The sequence below is a fragment of the Bos mutus genome, chromosome 11 (genome assembly GCF_027580195.1).
Source record: "Bos mutus isolate GX-2022 chromosome 11, NWIPB_WYAK_1.1, whole genome shotgun sequence".
Lineage (NCBI taxonomy): Eukaryota > Metazoa > Chordata > Mammalia > Artiodactyla > Bovidae > Bos > Bos mutus.
Genome location: NC_091627.1, coordinates 68,488,785 through 68,508,063, shown reverse-complemented (window position 1 = coordinate 68,508,063; position 19,279 = coordinate 68,488,785). Strand labels below are relative to the sequence as shown.

Sequence of the window (19,279 nt, the reverse complement as noted above, 5' to 3'; positions counted from 1 at the left end):
TAGAATTACAGGGTCACATTTTAATTCCTGAATTTTACAGGTCAGCATTAATATCACCACATGTATACAAATGGTGTAAAACAAGTACAGTGGTATTTTTAATACAAAATAAACATCTGTTTTATGGAAAAACTATACTTCATATCTACACAACAGCCCATCCTCCAAACAATAGCCAAAATTAAAATTAACTACAAAATCTCCAAAACAGGGGAAACTGCTTCAGTTTAAGCTATTCCAGGAAAAATGGACCCATAACACATTACAAAGGTGATCTGAAGACTGTAGCTGGAATTACTAATTTTAGTCTCCCCACCCCCCCCAATGTATTATAGTTTGGGGGATGTTTTTCTCACTTCAGCATGATCTCAGATCACAGATGAGCAAACTAACATTAAAATATTTAGTTAACTTGCTGTTCTAAAAATAAAACCTCTTAACTGTTTGCCTCAGTTTATTACTTTAAACTCATTTTCGTACATGGAATGTGCTTTTATTCTTAAAAAAAAAAAAAAAAAAAAGCAGCTTTCATATTACACCCTTGTTTATGGAAAAGCTTCAGGTGCTGCATACTAACTGACACTGAAGTAACTTCTTGGACCAAAATGGCCTATAGATATTAAATGCCACTTAATTCAGCACTGTTCTTTGTATGTTAGTCTTTATAAATTACACCTTAAAACGTGCCTGCAGCTCTTCAGAGAAACCTTTACTAACCAAGTAGAAAGTGACTTTAAAGCATCTTCCACAAGATTGTACTGGTAGGCAGTTGAAAACGTTCTGTTCAATATACTCCCGTTTCTAGAGAAAATCACTTTGGAATACTACTGTACTGATTCTTGGCATCTGTTATCTCTAAAAGTGCTGATTTTAAAGTTACAGTAACAAAACTGTCCATTTTAATCCAGCTTGTTTTCATCAAAATACACACTGAAATTTCCTGATGGAGAAAACTCAACATGTGCTGTAACACAGGGTGTATTTCCCTCCAACTACCAATAAGGCTGAATTTGTTAGATCTTCAAAGAAATGGTCCCAACAGCTTAACTTCATTTTTTAATGATAGTTGAATGTTTTCCATAAAAGTCAGAGGCAACTGATTAAAGAACAACATGGCCAGCACCATTATACAAGTAATGTTATTGGGTTTGCAACTGAAGTTTTATAATTGTTTCTAGATCAGAAACCCCCATGGAGCAACCCTGCATTAATGATACCTTACCAACTTTATCCCTTCCCTAAACCATCCCCAAACCTGAGAGTTTCCTTGCTGAGAAGCTACCTCCCAGGTTACTAACTTTTTTTTTTTTTTTGACATCCTGAAGGGCAAGTCTCTTAATTACTAGCAAGCGATCAAGTTCCTGGGAAGCCTGTTTTTGTTTTTTTACAGAACTAAACTCTCCTAGCTGATATACTGAGTGTCTTTTTCTATTCCTTGTATACTTATAAGTTCAAGTGAGAAAGCTTTCTGATTCAGATTTTCAGCTCATTGAACAGTTGCAGCATTTTTGTTCAACCACATGTTGAGGGGCCCCAGTAAATATTTTATGAGCCAAGACGAGGTCTTTTCCTGGGAGATGTTTCTTCCTCTTCCTCTTCCTCTTCATCATCTGGATAATCCACTAAACCAACCAAACTTCCCTAGTGAAGAATAAAAAAAAATTTTAACATGTAACTAAAAATCATTTTTCTAAACTAATCACATTATTATACTTGAAACATTATTTCTGAGTTTGATAAAGGAACTGCTTGATATTATGACTACTTAGTAAGCACAATTGGTGGCATTCTTAAATTACCCTCAACTTTTTTACTTGGCTCAGGATAATCCAGCAAAATTTCACTGTGGAAAATAACTTATCTCCAAATAGCAGGACTCACAAAGAATCATGACATTTGGAGCTGGAAAGACCTTGGAAGTAAACTAGTTCACTTCTCTAATCTTAAACTAGAGAGGATAGCCAGCCAGTGACAAGGAGTCTCCTTTTAGTCTGTTCCTCATGTATGTATTTCATCACTTAGTACACATCGTTGTTTTTGTTCTGCTTTTGAAAAATACTTAAAAATGGCTGACATAATAAACACATGAAATGGTTTCTAAAAACTAATGACTAAAAAATTGAGGGCTAGCTCTCTCTAACTAAAAGAAAAGGATGTGGTATTTTAGGCGTTGGACCCTTCATGAGTAATGGACCCCTTTGAAAATTCTATTAAAGCTCTGGATACTTTACCCAGAAAATTATATGTCCTCAGGTATGCATTAATACGAGCCAATCCCATGAAATTTATATACTACATCTAGTTCAAACCCTTAAGATCTCTATAGGATAAGCAAATACAACAGAAATAAAGTTGTATTTCAAACCTAAGTAGCTTTATACCTAAAGAATCCAGGCATCTGGCATTAACACTTTACCAGAATATAACTGAAGCACTGCAGTATTAATCAACAAAGGGCTCTGAGCAGCTAGAAACAGTTATCAGAAAGTCTGTGAACAAGATAAAACTTACATAGTGAGCATCTTTCTGCTTCTCAGCTTGATAACACACACATCTTAATTTGGATAAGCAAGAAGCAGTATGGCTAAATTTAACTTATAAAGCCCTTGGTACAGTGCTTGGTACGTAGTTACTATTTGCTAATTGATATTAGCTACTATTACCATAATCATCATTTGTTATTTGGCTTCTAGCTAAATAAGTTGGACGAGTGGAGTTAAGAGGTAGAAGACATAATTACAGTACAAAAGGCACCAGTCTGATAGTCACAGGAATGACAGCAAAGGAAAGTTTTAATTCTGCTTTTAATCCTATATATCACAAGGTACACACATTTCAGTTCCAAAAGGTTAACAATTAAAAATAATTTTTGGCATAAGATCAATAAATATTTTGTCTGAAACACTCAGCTACACAATTTTTTAATTTTATCTCTATTATCTATACATATACACACCATAAACTCATTGTACATTTAAAAATCATGTTTAGCATAAAGAATAAAGATACAAAATAAATATTGGAAGTAAAAGGAACTATAAATCCACAGATGCATACTGTGAAGAATTTGATAGGTTCCAGACTTTTCATATACAACTATAAATGTTGTTTTTGAATAAATACCAGCTTTCAATGTTAGTACACAAAGTTCTATATCATTCTTTTAAATTCTAGTATTCCATGGTACGGATACGTCACCAAAGTTAAATTCCTTGTTGGATTGCTTTCCCAGGGATTATACTCTCTTTAAAATTTTTTATTTCTGACAATATATCAACAAAGACCAAAAAGGAAATGAGAAAACAGCAGATGAAAGATGTCAAGGCATTTTTGAAAAAGAAATCAGAGAGGCAAAACAACTCATTTTTAATGGAGAACAAAGTCAAGAAAGAAGTATTTCAGGAGAATATAGAAATGAGAAGGAAGCAAACTGATTCATCTTAACCCCAGAAAAGAGTAGAAAGAAAGAGTACTAAAATACTAGGGAAATCAGGGAAGATAAAGATAGTTAATGGTGGAGTCAGTGAAACAGACAACTGAGTCCTCAATTCTACAATTCATTCCCCTACTGCATGCCCACCCCCACCATGAGATCTCCCACCAGGAGATTCCAGCTCACCAACCAATAACAACCATAAGGAAGAGGAGCCAGAAATGTTCTGCATTTCAGGACTTCAGACACAGTGAAGGGCAGGTAGGGTAAGGTGCCAGGGTGAAAAGGGACAAATTCTTTTACATATACATGTTTTAAATGAAATCAGAATGTTTTCTAATACCATATACAAAAATAAACTCGAAATGGATTAAAGACCTAAAGTCACTCAGTCATGTCCGACTCTTTGTGACCCCATGGACTATAGCCCACCAGGCTCCTCCATCCATGGGATCCTCTAGGCAAGAATACTGGAGCGGGTTGCCATTTCCTTCTCCAGGGGATCTTCCTGACCCAGGGATTGAACCCAGGTCTCCCATAATGCAGGCAGACGCTTTAACCTCTGATCCACCAGGGAAGCAAAGACCTAAATGTAAGGCCAAATACTATAAACTTCTAGATAAAAACAAAGGCAGAATACTCTATGACATTATTTTTTTGGATCAGTTTCCTAAAACAAAGCAAAAATAGACAAATGGGACCTAATTAAACTTAAAAGCTTTTGCAAAGCAAAGATGAAAAGACAACTTATTGAATGGGAGGAAATATTTGTAAATGATATGTACGACCAGTAAGGGGTTAAAATCCAAAATTAATAAACTGTTCAAGGCAACAAAAAAAAAAACCCTATTAAAAATTGGGCAGAAGATCTAAATAGACACTTCTCCAAAGAAGACATACAGATGGCCAACAGGCACATGAAAAGATGCTCGATGTTGTTAATTATTAGAGAAATGCAAATCAAAACTATAATGAGGTATTACCTCCTCTGGTCAGAATGGCCATTATCAAAAAAACGTCTACACATAATAAATGCTAGAGAGGGCGTGGAGAAAAAGGAACCCGCTTACGGTATTGGTGGTAATGTAAATTGGTGCAGCCACTATGGAGAACAGTACGGAGGGGTTCCTTAAAAAACCAGAGTTACCATATGATACAGTAATCTCACTCCTGGGCATATATTCTGACAAACTGCACCCCAATGTTCAGAGCAGTACAATTTACAATAGGCAAGACATGGAAGCAACCTAAGTATCCATCAATGGATGAATGGATAAAGAAGATGTGGTATACATACACAGTGGTATATTAATCAGCTATAAAAAAGAATGAAATAATGCCATTTGCAGCAACATGGATAGACCTAGAGATTATCATATGCAATGAAATCAGAAAAACAAACATGGTATTGCTTATACATGGAATCTAGAAAGAACGATACAAATGAACTTGTTTACAAAACAGAAACAGACTCACAGACATAGAAAATTATGATCACCAAAGGGGAAAGGGAGGAGGGAGAGGATAAATTAGAGGAGTTTGGGATTAACATGTACACAATACTATATGTAAAACAGATAACAAACAAGGACCTACTGTATAGCACAGGGAGTATATTCAATATCTTGTAATAACTTATAATGGAAAACAATCTAAAAAAGAACTTATCTATCTCTGAATCAATTTTCTGGACACCTGAAAAACAATGATGGTGAAATGGTTAAAGGACCATTGGTGATAAAGAATTTGCCTTCACTTAGAAATGTGGTCAGTTTATTGAAAAAAGGTTGAGAGCCAATATAACTACTGCTTTACTCTGTGAGCTCCTATCTTGCTCAATATCAAATTTTTGTGATAGTCTTGAGTGACTGAACAATTAGTTTGTTTTCTAAGAACAATTACTATTTTTCTACCTGTTCCCCCTAAAAATGTAGATCAAATGTATTTGGCAATCTGCTATTAGTGTCATAAGGCTAAAATAAGCATTTGTGCTTGCACTTGATTTTGCTTGTTCATAAATAAAAAATTATCTGGAAGGATAATAAACTGAAAACTCAGGGAGACAACCCAAAGAATAGAACCATTAAAAAAATGAGTAAATGGAGAGAAAAATTATAAGATAAATTAACAAGGCACAATATCCAAACAAAAAGCTATAGTGAAAGAATATAAAGTGTCCCAAAACTAAAGGTCATGACTTTTAACTGAGAAAGCCCAAAGTATTTCATTTTTAAGTTTCAGAATACAGGGATAAAACCCCAAATGCTTCCAAGAAAGACAAATTAAATTCACACACGAAGAATTAGGAATAAGAATGTCTCTGGATTTCTTGGCAGCAATAACTTCAAATTTTTGGAAGAAAATTACTTCTAATTTGGTTCCTTCTACATTCAGTTAAACTGTCAATCAAGTATGGGGATACAATAATGACATCTTCCTACATGCCAGGTCTTATACTTTTATCTCTCATGGAATCCTTTTCTCAGGAAACAGAGAGGGTACGCTCCAATAAATGAAATGGAAAATCAAGAAAGAGAACAGAGACTTGAGATCCAGGAAACAGTCAATGTAAGAAAAAAAGAAAGGCAAAGTTAAGTATTAGGGTGATGGCAGAGGCAGCCTTAAGACAACAGCTGTGCAGCAAGTCTAGATAGCAACCAATTCAGGCTGGGACAAGATGGGAGTCTTCAAGAGAGACATCTCCAAGGAAGAGACTATGTGGAAACTAACTTGAGAGGTACTGAAAGAATGAGTAAGAGGCACATAACTGTTGCAACGAATGAAAAAATGGTGGCAATTATTTAAAAAAGTTACAAAGCAAAATACACTATAGAAAAGAGCAGGAAAAAATTTAATAAAAATATTTACATTGTTATAGCTATAAGATTATCAAATATTGTTTTAACCAAAAATTGTGATACAGAGAATAATAAGGGTGAGGATGTGGTAAGGAGTGGTAAAATAATATGGCAGTATTAGCACACTGTTTAGAAATAAAAGAAACAGGTATTAATAGAAGATATCCAAGCTTTCTCTGTGGAGAGGAAAAGAGGACTGTTTTTTCCTCAATAATTTTAATACTATTTGCCTTTTAAAAGCAAGTACATGTATTACTTTGACTTAACGAAAAAAAGCTAGTATATATTGAGTTGTGCCAAATAGTGTTCTAAGCTCTTTACATCTATTAAATAATTTAATCTTCACTACAAACTGATAAAGGAGGTACTGACTTATTCCTCTTTAAAATGAGAAAACTAAAGCCTGGAGAGATTTAACAGATAAAAAGAGGCAGAGTCAAGATCTGAATCCAAACAATATAATATTCTTAATATAGTGTCACAATAATACACTAAATTGTCCTATCAAAAAAATGAAAACTTAAAAGTTCTTATTCCCTAACATAAACTGTGTTTTACAAAACAGAAGAATCCCATTGAAAATGCGATTTCTGTGACATTTAGTCAAGAACCCACCTTGCTACAAATACTTAAGATTCTACATTTTTGTAAAAAAAAAAACAAAAAAACTCAGACTTGTATTTTGTGTTTAAAACGAGCTTGACTTCAGTTAGGTTTTTGACTATGGCCTTTTCTTGTCCTTCTACCCTTATACTAAAGTTGTCCTATATTTATATGCCTTTTTATTTTTAAGCCACTCCTTTTTGGGGAAAAGTATATTTTTACATATAATGATAACATAAAGGAAATAAAAACATTTTATATACAATTTAAACTATTTTACATAAAAAAGGTAACCATTGGGAAATACATTTGCTCTGTGAATGACAAAAAGGTTATTAATAATATTCTTAAAGACTCACTCACTAAAATAACAAACCAATTTAAAAAAGGCAAGACTATGAAGAGACAATTAACAGAAGAGCAAATCAAAAAGGCTAATATTCAACTTTACTGGTAACAAAAGACACAACTGGGGAATGATATATATATTAATACTGTTTCTGCTACTGAATAATAAATATTAAAAATCATTAAAATAACACTGCCAAAGTGGCAGTGAGCCAAGCATACTCATACAATGCTTATGGTAACTAACTGGTATAGTCTTTCTGGAGAGGAATTTGACAATATGTTCAAAAACATTTTTACTCATTTATCCAAGAAAATAATTTAAAATGCAATAGCAGCAGTAGTCAGTGAAATACCGGAATCAACTTATGTCCTCCCAAGTACTGGTGGGGGGAGGGGATGCTTACAAATACTATGATACAGCTAAATAAAATGAAATTCTGGTCATCAACAATGTTTTAATAACATAGAAAAATTTTTATAACAAATAAAAGCAGGATACAAAACTGTGCGTATTTATACAAAGACCACAACTGTGTCAGATAAACCCACACACCTAAAGAACAGTCAGATGTTAACAGTCATTTTCTTATGACAATGTGTGCAACTTTTTTTCTTCTTTGAAATTATTTTTATTCCAATTTTTCTTCAGGTAACATGAAATAATTTTAAAGATGAAAACAGCAAAGTTTGTTTGTGTGTAGAGCAGTTTCACATACCTTGGTGGCTGTTACGGATGTGGCCAAGTTTGTAGTTTTGGAAGAGGATCCATTAGAACTTGCTGGTGGTGTCTGAGCCACTACAGATTTGCTGTTTGTACTGTTTGCTCCATTAGCAGCACTGGTGGAGTGGGAGAAAGTAAATTTGAAGCCACCAGAAGATGTCCTTTTTGGAAGGTTTTCCTTATCTTCACTTTCCTTTGCTAAAGCAAACATAAATATTTGAATCTTTGTTGGTAAATATTGCTAAGTCAAAGCATCTGAAAAGAACAATAACTTTTGTTTTTTTGTAAGAACTAAGTGGGCAGAGCATGATGAGTACAGTGATACGTCTTCATTAGCTGTCATCTTAGAAATCCCAGGGTTAGAAAAGACCTTAAGAATCAGGTAACTGATTAACCACCCTACCCTGGAATTCTCCACTGCTCTAACTAGGACCCTCCCAAGGTCTCACTTGCTGTCTTTTTTTTAATTGTCTCTCTAAATCGTCCACTCACTAAATCTATACTTCCATACTCATGAAAACCTAATAATCTCTCTCACAAGTCAAAAATGCCTAAAGAAAATGATTATGATCATGCTTATTTATTTTCTGAATATTCCAGGTTCCTTTATCTGTTTCCTTTATGACAAGGGTGTCTACTATCTTTTAACATCTGGCTGCTACTATTTTTATATATGATTCTTATGCAGTACTTCAGGTACTGCCTCACTGCCTCTTTTGACAATAGTTAGGGCAGTGGGTGTAATGAGTAAAAAAAGAATTTGGCTACCAAAAGGTACCTGTTTCTTAGGACATTTTCACAGGTTATTTGCTCCCCCAGGCTGAAGTAAACAGAACTTAGCAGTGAGTAGAAAATGAGTGAGTCTGGTAAGAAGAGTTTCAAGGAAAATGTAGTAAGAAATTAATGAAACACTAACTCATGAGAAATGCCTTAAGAAAAATCTAACATTCAAAATCACCAACTTACTAAAGCCTAGGAAGTGCTTTTGCCCTTCAAGATATAACTTTTTTGAAACATTTAAATGATATATGCAGTATGGTACTATCTAATAGTGGTAATTTCTCAAGTCATAGAATTAAAAGTGATTGCTTCTTTTGAAAAACACTAGTAAAATCTTAGTTTTACAGACAAGTTAAGCATATTTGAAAGACAGGAAATTTTACTATTACTTTCCCTCTCGACATTTTATCTTTATGAAAGTTTTACTAACAATTAAAAAATTTCAAAGAGCAAAGTACTTCTCTCTTTAAGCTTAGTTTCCTCAGCTGTAAATGACAGAGTGCACTGGAAAGTTTCTTTGGATCTCTATGATCTCTATCATTATTGGAGACTTCAGTATAAACATAAAGCCGTAACTGTTCACAGAAGGCAAAGTATAAACAGACAATGCAATTTCTAAATAGCAAATGAAGAGCATCACAAAAGAGCAGGTTTCAAGAAAAATATTTTAAACATGAGAAATGTTTTGAAAAATCAGATTTAAAAAAAGCGATAATTTTATTTAAAAGGTTTTTATTTAGCATGCCTTTCATGCTTTATAAACTGTGATCACAACCTCACAAGCAACTATATAATTGCTATACTAAATAAGAGAATGAGCTAATCAAAAATTCAACACTTTAATACCTTTTTTAGTCTCCATGAATTTTTCATAACTATCTGGAAAATCATCTTCTGCCTTAGATTTTTCCACTGGTGCAACAACTGTTTTTCCTTCCTCCTCATCATCTTCATTAAACCACATTTCTTCATCCTCTTCCAACGCCTTTGCATCTCTGCGAAATCTGTTACTACGTAATATAGATGGTACACTGTAAGAAATATATCACAAGTATTGAGTAACGACTTAAAATTCCTGACCAGTTTAAATGAGAATAAATACGTATAACCAAGAGGAAATGAAATAATTTTAAGTGAGTATAACTTATAATCAGTTGTGAAAGAATATGTAACCAGAGAACACTCCAAGGATATTTGTACACTAACCTAAAATTTTATCTTGAGTTAAGATTTGGAGCAGTAATTTTTTATATAAAGGATTCAGGGCAGGGAGAACAGCCTACCCTCCTATACAACCCTGTATTTTCTAATGATAGGAAATTCCTGGGTAAATTTCATATGTAAGATCAAACTACATATGGCTTTGGACATAATTTTATAGATTATAAATGTAATATACTTAAAAAATACCTGTTCAGTTTCTGATTTTGTCTGTCTTTTTCTTGCTCATATTTAGTCTTCAATCCTTTGAATGTCTGAACATATTCAATCGATTCAAGTGCTTTGTAAAAGTTTTCAACTATATGTGCAGTTAGAGACTTGATATCTTCCTGTATAAGCACAAAATTTATATTTCAAATATAATACAATACTTGCTAGAAGAAAAACTTAAAAAAATTTCTTTTATAGTTCCAAAGCTGATCGAAAAAAAGGTTTTTCAAATCACCTTCCAAAAATAAATGTCCTAGTTTCTTTATACATGAGCCAGGACTCCAAAGAAAACTTGGGAAAAAAAGAAGCAATTCCCTGAAGCCCTTCTGGGAGACTATATAGAACATTTGAAACATAAATGTATTTACTTTATATCACCTATTTATTTTTTGCATTTACATAATAGTACTTTACAACTTAAAATAAGCACTTTCACATACAATTTCACTTGACTCTCATAACAATTCTATGAAATAGGCTTTATTATTCCTATTTTACAGAAAGGGAAAATTGAGCCTATGAGAGACTAGATGGCCTGATCAAGAGTGCACACCTAGTTAGAAAGCAGATTTTGAAATTATATTTTCAAAAAACACTGAAAAATATTATTTAATGACTCCTTGCTTAACTATCAAAGCAAGGTAAGTCTTACTAAAAAATAAACAGATTCCTCCAACTATATCACATACACATATCTGATAAAACAACTTGACTTCCTCCTGTGTATTTCCAGTTCTCTAGACCAACAGTAATAAATTCTAAATTCTTAATGATTTTAAGCGATCAATGCAGATGCCATGGTGAAAAGCAGGCTCATTATTAAAAACAGGTTGTGATCCAGGACTAAAGTATACATGCGGTTTCTTTAAAAATAAACCATAATCTGACTTTAAGTCTTTCAACTAGTTCCCCTGAATATCTGAATCAAAAAATATATTGCAGGAAAAAAAGCTAAGTCTTGGGATTCAAAGTGTATTTATCAACCACTCAAAATTATTTTCAGAAAAACAAATTCAATCATAGGAATAGGGATGGCATTATGAACCCTACACTTCATTTGATCTGTATCTCAACAAAAATTTTAAAGGAAAAAATATAAAAATTAATCTCTAATTCACAGAACAGTGCGCTGTGAACCTGGGTTCAGAAAGTTGGTGAGCTAATTAACTATTTTCCCTTTTTTCTAAGGCTAGTACTTCTATCTTCTTCATCCTTTTTGCAAATTATACTCATAGCAAATGACTACTCTAAGTCTGCCAAATAATGTTGACTTGAGAATAGTGTGTCATCAGTTCAAATTTGACTTGCAAGAAAAAAGTAATTTCTAGCTTTGATTTTCTTTTTTCAAGTTCTTTCTGATCATGTGGCCATGTCCGCCAGTGGAATCATTTCAGTGTGTGGGACAGGGTAAATTTACTGTACCAGTTCTTCAGTTTTCATCTTATCTCTGCTATTCACATAGAGCTTTCTCTACATCTTTTATGACAATTCTTTTGTTGCCCGAGACTGAGCTGCACCGTTATCTTCAAGCCCTGACTGTGCTCCTAAACAAATGAATGCATTTGAATAGGTCAGCTAATCACTTGGGTGTCTCAAGCCCTCATTAATAAAATAAGGCAGTTGGAATAGTTCACCTAACAGTCTCTTCAACTTAAAATTCCATCATAACATCCTACTTTTTATGCATCTTATATTAATGTCTACCAAGGGAATTATTTTCAACTTTTCTATTTATTTTTATCACTACCCTTACAATAGATCACAGATATCATATGAATGGCATGCCAGAGTGAAACATCCACATATGCTAAACATCCCGAGCCATTTAGCCGCACCCCCCCCCCCAAAAAAAAAGGAACTGAGAAGAATATAGAGTAAACATGATTTAAAATACTATGATGAATTTCATAATATAAAATATTAACATCACTAAACATATATTTTTACTAAGAATCTTTTAATATAAACTTACCACTCTTATAAATTCAAATAACTCAATAACAGCTGAATTCAATAGATTGTACCGAGTTCCATTATCCAGAAGAGCATTTACAACTGGCTCAAAAAGATTTCCCTTCGTGATGTAACGATTGTAAAATTCATCTTTAAGGCCAATTATTCGCCTCATAAAACGGAGAGCACCTAATTAAAAAAAATACAGGGAATAAGTGGATAATCTAATGTTAATTATTGTACAGGTATTTCTACATAAAGAAATGTATATGTTCATCTGAAGTAAAAAGCAAAACTGCATTAAAAATAATTGGGTTTTGAGAAAAATAGAATTAAGACCACTCAAAACTTGTAAAACTTACGTAGGGAGCTAACAAAATGCCAACTGGTAGGCAGAGAGCTACAAGGCAGAGAGATTAGAAAATACACAAAACCCACACAATACAAATGCTGGCACTATTTAGAGCAGAGCTGGTGGACATGAGACAATATAGTGAAGGCAGCTTAGAATCAGCAGGGCTGTCATTAGGAAGGGGACAAGAATGGTGCAACCTGCCAAGAGCCAAGACTTCCTTAACTCTTTGTGGGATGGGGGGAGAAGGGAGTCAGGGAAGCTTTGGAAGTAGGTGCTTCTTTTAAATTTTCTGAAAATACAGCCAAAGGTGCTCCTGTTACCTGTATACAGGAGAGCTAAGGAGTTGCTTTACTTTTCTGGTGAAGGCTATTCCAGTTTTCTCTGCCTTGGGAAAATCATCTGTGAATCAACACTACCTCTAGATTATAATAAGCTGTTTAATCTTTGGTAAACTGTACTATGGCAGATCAGACTGTATTTGTAAAAGAGTGACAGAGTAGTAAATAAGCAGTATAATTTGGCTTTTCACATTTTAGAATATTGAAATGAAAATTTCCCTTTAACTAGTCTTTTCCCTGGTTAAATAAAGCTAAACAAATTTAGCAATATTACTAAAACTTTGATGAAACACAACTGATTTCAATCCCTTATTTTTATGTTTGTTTATCTTTTAACTTATAACCTCTCTCCTAGGTAGCTTAATTTATTCTATAGATACCACTAAGCCACATCCTTTAAAACACAAAGCTTCTGATTTTCTAAGTTAGTCTCATTACAAACCCTCGTTCACAGATGGAAGTTACTAAAAGAAGAAGTTGTGTCTATCGAAAGAGGTTCTAAATATTATCTGAAAATAAAACAGAAATAGGCCACATAAGGTATGAATGCGTGATCACTGTAACACTTAAAACAGGTGTGGACAGAAGTGCTAGACTTAAAACATCACCTCTTTTTTATAGAAGGGTAAGAACTAGTTTATTCGGGATTAAAAAGACTGAAGTACTGGCAAATACCTGAGGAAACAGGCAATTTCATATGTTGCTGGTGAATGAACATGCACACAAAGCTATTAAAACAGCATGTTTATAATAACTGAAATCTTAATGCAATATAAACATTTAAATACTGGATATTCATTCAAATATGATATATCCATTTAAATAGGACCAATAAGCAGTCATTTCAGAAAGGACTATTTATAGAAAGCCATACAGGAAAATCTAGCATGAGAACATCAATTCTTTCAAAATATAAAGGTTTAATGTAACTCTAATCAGGATGAAATGGATAAAGTTATTTTTAAGTTGCTGTGGAAGAACAAATGTCTAAGAACCAAGAAAATTATGAAAAAGAAAACAGAAGAGGTGCTAGGCAGATATTAAACTTTATACCAGAGATACTATAATGACAAAATAAACATTCTCATTCATTTTATCTTGTGAAATAAAAGGACAGATGATTCAGACATAAGACAAATGTATACGGTAACATTATGTATCAAAAGTATTTTAATTCAGTACGGAAAATATAGTTTATTTAATAAGGTGTTAGTACAATTGGTCATCCATCCAGAGAAAAGCTAGGGGAATTCCCTAGTGGTTTAGTGCTTAAGACTCCATACTCCTGGGCTTCCCTGGTGGCTCAGATGGTAAAGGATCTGCCTTCAAGGCAGGAGACATGGGTTCGATCCCTGGATTGGAGAGATTTCCTAGAGAAGGAAATGGCAACTCATTCCGGTATTTTTGCCTGGAAAATCCCATGAATAGAGAAGCCCGGTGGACTACCATCCAGGGGTTGCAAAGAGTTGGACACAACTGAGCACATGTGCAGGAGACTCTGATTTGATCCCTGATGGGGAAGATTCCATGTGCCCTGGAGCAACTAAGCCTGTGTGCCACAACTATGGAGCCTGTGCTCCAGAGCCCTGGAACTGAAACTTCTGAGCCCATATGTCACAACTACTGTAGTCTGCGGGTCCTAGAGCCCACGTTCCACAATAAGAGAAGCCATTGCAATGAGAAGCCTGAACAAGGCAACTAGAGAGTAGCTGCCACTCCCTGCAATTAGAGAAAAGCCCCTGCAACAGTGAAGACCCAGCACAGCCAAAAAAAAAAAATCAAATTATTAAAAAACAAAATAAAACTCCACACTCCCAATACAGGGGACTATCCCTGCCTGGCCAGGGAACTAAGATCCCACATACTAAAGAGGCGTGGCAAAAAAAAAAAAAAAAAACAAACATATTAGAAGAAAATCAAGGAGTATATTTGTATAAACTTAGGACATAGAAGTGGAGAAGGCAATGGCACCCCACTCCAGTACTTTTGCCTGGAAAATCCCATGGATGGAGGAGCCTGGAAGGCTGCAGTCCATGGGGTCACTGAGGGTCGGACACGACTGAGCAACTTCACTTTCACTTTTCACTCTCATGCATTGGAGAAGGAAATGGCAACCCACTCCAGTGTTCTTGCCTGGAGAATCCCAGGGACGGGGGAGCCTGGTGGGCTGCCGTCTATGGGGTCGCACAAAGTTGGACACGACTGAAGTGACTTAGCAGCAGCACCAGTAGCAGGACATAGAAGACTTTAAGCAAGACAAAAAAACCCATACAGACATATTTGTCATCATAAAGAATTTTATAGCAATTATATGGAAAACAATGCCACAAGTCAAGGTAAAGACAAATGAGACGGGACATTTTGTTCCCCAAAATGTGATAAATTGCCAATATCTCTAATATATAAGAGCTCTAAGAAAAAGATAATAGGCAATTCAGAGCAGATAAAATACAAAAACACTAAAATGTGAAAAGATGGTATCAAGGAAAATACAAATTAAGACACAGAATACATTTTCCATCATCAGCTGGATAACATTTAAAAAAGCAGTCACATTGAGTGCTATTCAATGAATGCATTTTTCACGTCAGGTGCCTCAACCTTTTGAGAAAGTAATCTGGAGGCTATTATGTTAAATTAAAATTGAAGAAGGATATATTAAAAATATAGTAACTTTTGCCCTGGCAATACCAATACTGGGGATCTACACTATGGAAATAAACCAGTAAAGATTTATGTACTAGGCTAATTACTACATTATTATTTGGAATGGCAAAATACCCAAACAATTTTGTAATCCATGTAGCGGAGAATGGTAGACTAAGTTGTGGAAGAGCCACTTTATGAACTCTTACTCAGCTATGTTTAGGAAAAATATTAGTTCATGCCATATCCAATGTCTCTGCTTTTCAATATGCTATCTGTTGCTGCTAAGTCACTTCAGTCGTGTCCGACTCTGTGCGACCCCCGATGGCAGCTCACCAGGCTCCCCTGTCCCTGGGATTCTCCAGACAAGAACACTGGAGTGGGTTGCCATTTCCTTCTCCAATGCATGAAAGTGAAAAGTGAAAGTGAAGTCGCTTAGTCGTGTCCGACCCTTAGCATGGACTGCAGCCTACCAAGCTCCTCCATCCATGGGATTTTCCAGGCAAGAGTACTGGAGTGGGGTGCCATTGCCTTCTCCAAATATGCTATCTAGGTTGGTCGTAACTTTTCTTCCAAGGAATAAGCGTCTTTTAATTTCATGGCTGCAGTCACCATCTGCAGTGATTTTGGAGCCCCCAAAAAATAAAGTCTGACACTGTTTCCACCGTTTCCCCATCTATTTCCCATGAAGTGATGGGACCAGATGCCATGATCTTCGTTTTCTGAATGTTGAGCTTTAAGGACGTGAGTCTGAGTGAACTCCAGGAGTTGGTGATGGACAGGGAGGCCTGGTGTGCTGCGATTCGTGGGGTCGCAAAGATCCGGACACAACTGAGCGACTGAACTGAACTGATATCCAGTGAGCTAGAGTAACATGAAGGGGCTGAGATGTGTGTTAGCATGATCATGTTTCTATAAAAATAAAACATGAAAACCTATACATGTGTGAATGTTTATGTAAATTTGCACAGGTATGGAAAAAGGAATGGTAAAGAAGTAGTGCAGGCAGTTAACACTGGCTTTATTAAGGCCTTAAAAATTAAGGTTGTAGTAGGGAGATTAACCTCTTCTCTATACATTAAATGTTTACATTTTAACTATGATTTTCATGTTTAACTATGATTTTCATGCTCAGAAAAAAATCCACAAAGCTCTTATTTTGAAAGAGAAGGTTTCTTTACCTCTATCTGCAGGTGAAATTATGAGAAAGAAAAGGAGTGTACCAAAAATCCACATTTGAGCAAACATCAGCATTAAAGTTTGATTTTTATTGGTCCAAAAGGTCTACTTAAGGGCTACCCATAACTTAATTTTACAAGTTTAAAAAACCTGAGTTACACAAATACATATCAAGGCCCATATCTCAAAAATAAGAGTCACTACTAAATGACAGTTTGATGAAACAGATGTAAAAGATGGCAGGAGAGGTTCTGTTAGTGACATCATTGCACATGGTATTATATCACAACTGAATCTAAATGTGAGCAATATGTAGGTGGGAGAAGCACTATGACCTATTCCTCTTGTCCTTTAAATAAAAGACTATTAAATAAATATTAAATAAAACTATTAAAAATGTTGTTCCATAAGACATTTTACAAGAATGTTCATTAAAACTGTTACTTACACAAGGCCAGAAAAGTGTGCTTTGAATTCATCAAGACCAAGACTCTTCTTAGCAAGTCCTTGTTCATAATATAGTTTTTTATGTGATACGTGTGATGTTCCACACAAAATGTGAGTAGTTCTAAAATTAAGGCAAGCAGCTGTGCTGTTTGATAATTATCTGCAAAGAAAATCATTCTATGAAAATACACACTGCAACACATCTAGACAAAGAGAATACTAAGTATAAATCCTTTATTTTAGAAGAAAAGTAAAACTGTTTTCTCCTAATTTTTGTATCAATTAAAGAAGCTCCAGATTTTTATTTTTTCATTAGGTAGACTCTCCAGAAGTATTAGTAGTTTTACCTACCAAATACTTTCTAAGGCTCTAATATAAAATACTTAAGTATGTTACATAATAATCTACAAACATGATAATAAGACCTTCATTGCACTGAGATTTTCTTAGTAATGATTTTGTAATATGTGCTATCATTATTAACATTAATGGGTCTATAAAAGGATCTACCCCATAGTAAAGAGGAAATATCTTAAACTTTTTGCCTAAAGTGGTGCAACACAAATTTCTCAAGAAAAATTAATATGCTTTCTTTAAAGACATCTTTAAGAAAAGGACATTTCTGGCGGTTTGAATATCAAGTGGAAAATATTATATCAAGATTTTAAGACAATAATCTTTTTAACATCAAATCATGATATCAATGAAAGGCCTACTAAAATATTCCAGTTTTTTCTTCCTCAAGAGTCTTTTGTTTACATACTCATGGAATGATTTACAATTGCTTCTAGAATATCAAGACTGAATATATAGATAATTATCCATACCTACTATAAATATTTTAAGCAAGAAAACATTAAGCTGTGAAGAAATTATGGAATCAAAGCCTTAGAGAATAGGAAAAAAAACTGACATCATCTAGTCCAACTATTTTATTTTTCACATAAATATTTTGAGGAACATCACATGATATTATCAGGAAGAAATTTCAGCATTCTTTTTAATAAAAGAATGACCATCAAGTACAGAAAATACCATTCTGATACTCAAAGATCTTTTCTACTATAAATCTAAAAAGAGTTTTACCTGCTCCAGACTAATTAGTATAACAGCCAATACCACAGTCAATATTTGAACTAGTTTCTTACCATTAAAAACAATTCTCTTGGGAGGGAGGAGGGAAGAGGTTCAGGATGGGGAACACATGTATACCTGTGGCGGATTCATTTTGATATTTGGCAAAACTAATACAATTATGTAAAGTTTAAAAATAAAATAAAATTAAAAAAAAAAAAATTCTCTTTAATTTCTCAATTCCCAAATTTTATTTACAAAAGATTTTTCAACAAATTAAATGTCTTATTTTCACTTTCCCAAATTAGGACGTGAAATCACTCACTATGTATCTAATAATTCAATCTCTGAATTGCTTCCTTATTTGAAACTGGCTTCCCTAGAACTCTGATGAGCCTTGTAGAAAAGACAGGATGCTTAGGTACACACAGCATATTTTCCATATTACCAGGTCAATACCTGATACATATGTTCCAAGTAGAAATAACAGTGCTTATACTCAGATTCATGAGACATCTATGTATGAAAGACTGTTATGAAGACTACTTCCTAACTGATTTGCCTTAGTTTATTTATTTAAAAAATAAGAAGGAACTAATCCTCAACTCAATCTTCTAAAAAAAAAAAAATGCAGGGCATAAGCTCTAAATTTACAGGAAAAAAAACCAACAAAGTTTCAAATGGATTTTCCATCTTTGATATTAGAGTTGAATTTTTTTTCTTTTAAAAACCTAGTTTTGGATTTTTTGGGTGAAAACAAACCTTTCCTAGTTTTCTGTATGTACATTATATTCTGAATAGGAAAAAACTTACAATTTGCATTAGTTCATAAAATAAGAATTTATACTTACCAGGGCAAATCGTGCTGCTTTTGTTAGATCCAACTACATTATCTAATAAAAAAAATTAAAATCAGTGACTTTAGTAATAATACCTCACACTTCCTTAGCACTTTACAACATACAAAGCACATCTTTGATCATAACCCCATTTTACCAGCAAAATAACCATTAAGAATTAGGAGCTTCAGTCAAATATTATACCTCTATCTGCAATTTTTTTAGAGGCTTGGGTGCAGATGAACAATTATTAAAAGATGGTATCAAATAT

The 19,279-nt window shown here is 34.1% G+C and overlaps 1 protein-coding gene across 2 annotated transcripts in view; it reads right to left on the bottom strand.

Moving 5' to 3' along the window:
• The window catches only part of PPP4R3B (protein phosphatase 4 regulatory subunit 3B), a 52,844-nt gene continuing 33,565 nt past the window's right edge, over positions 1-19,279 (bottom strand). Inside the window, exons 10-16 of one of the 2 annotated variants that reach the window (XM_070379545.1) lie at positions 19,021-19,062; positions 17,097-17,255; positions 12,150-12,319; positions 10,157-10,296; positions 9,593-9,756; positions 7,962-8,164; positions 1-1,641 (exon numbers count right to left, since the gene is read on the bottom strand). In XM_070379545.1, coding sequence (XP_070235646.1) covers positions 1,546-1,641; positions 7,962-8,164; positions 9,593-9,756; positions 10,157-10,296; positions 12,150-12,319; positions 17,097-17,255; positions 19,021-19,062 — 974 coding nt within the window. In that variant the 3' untranslated portion in view covers positions 1-1,545. Of the gene's footprint in view, positions 1,642-7,961; positions 8,165-9,592; positions 9,778-10,156; positions 10,297-12,149; positions 12,320-17,096; positions 17,256-19,020; positions 19,063-19,279 lie in introns of both variants that reach the window. The other variant, XM_005889463.3, reaches the window with a different exon arrangement.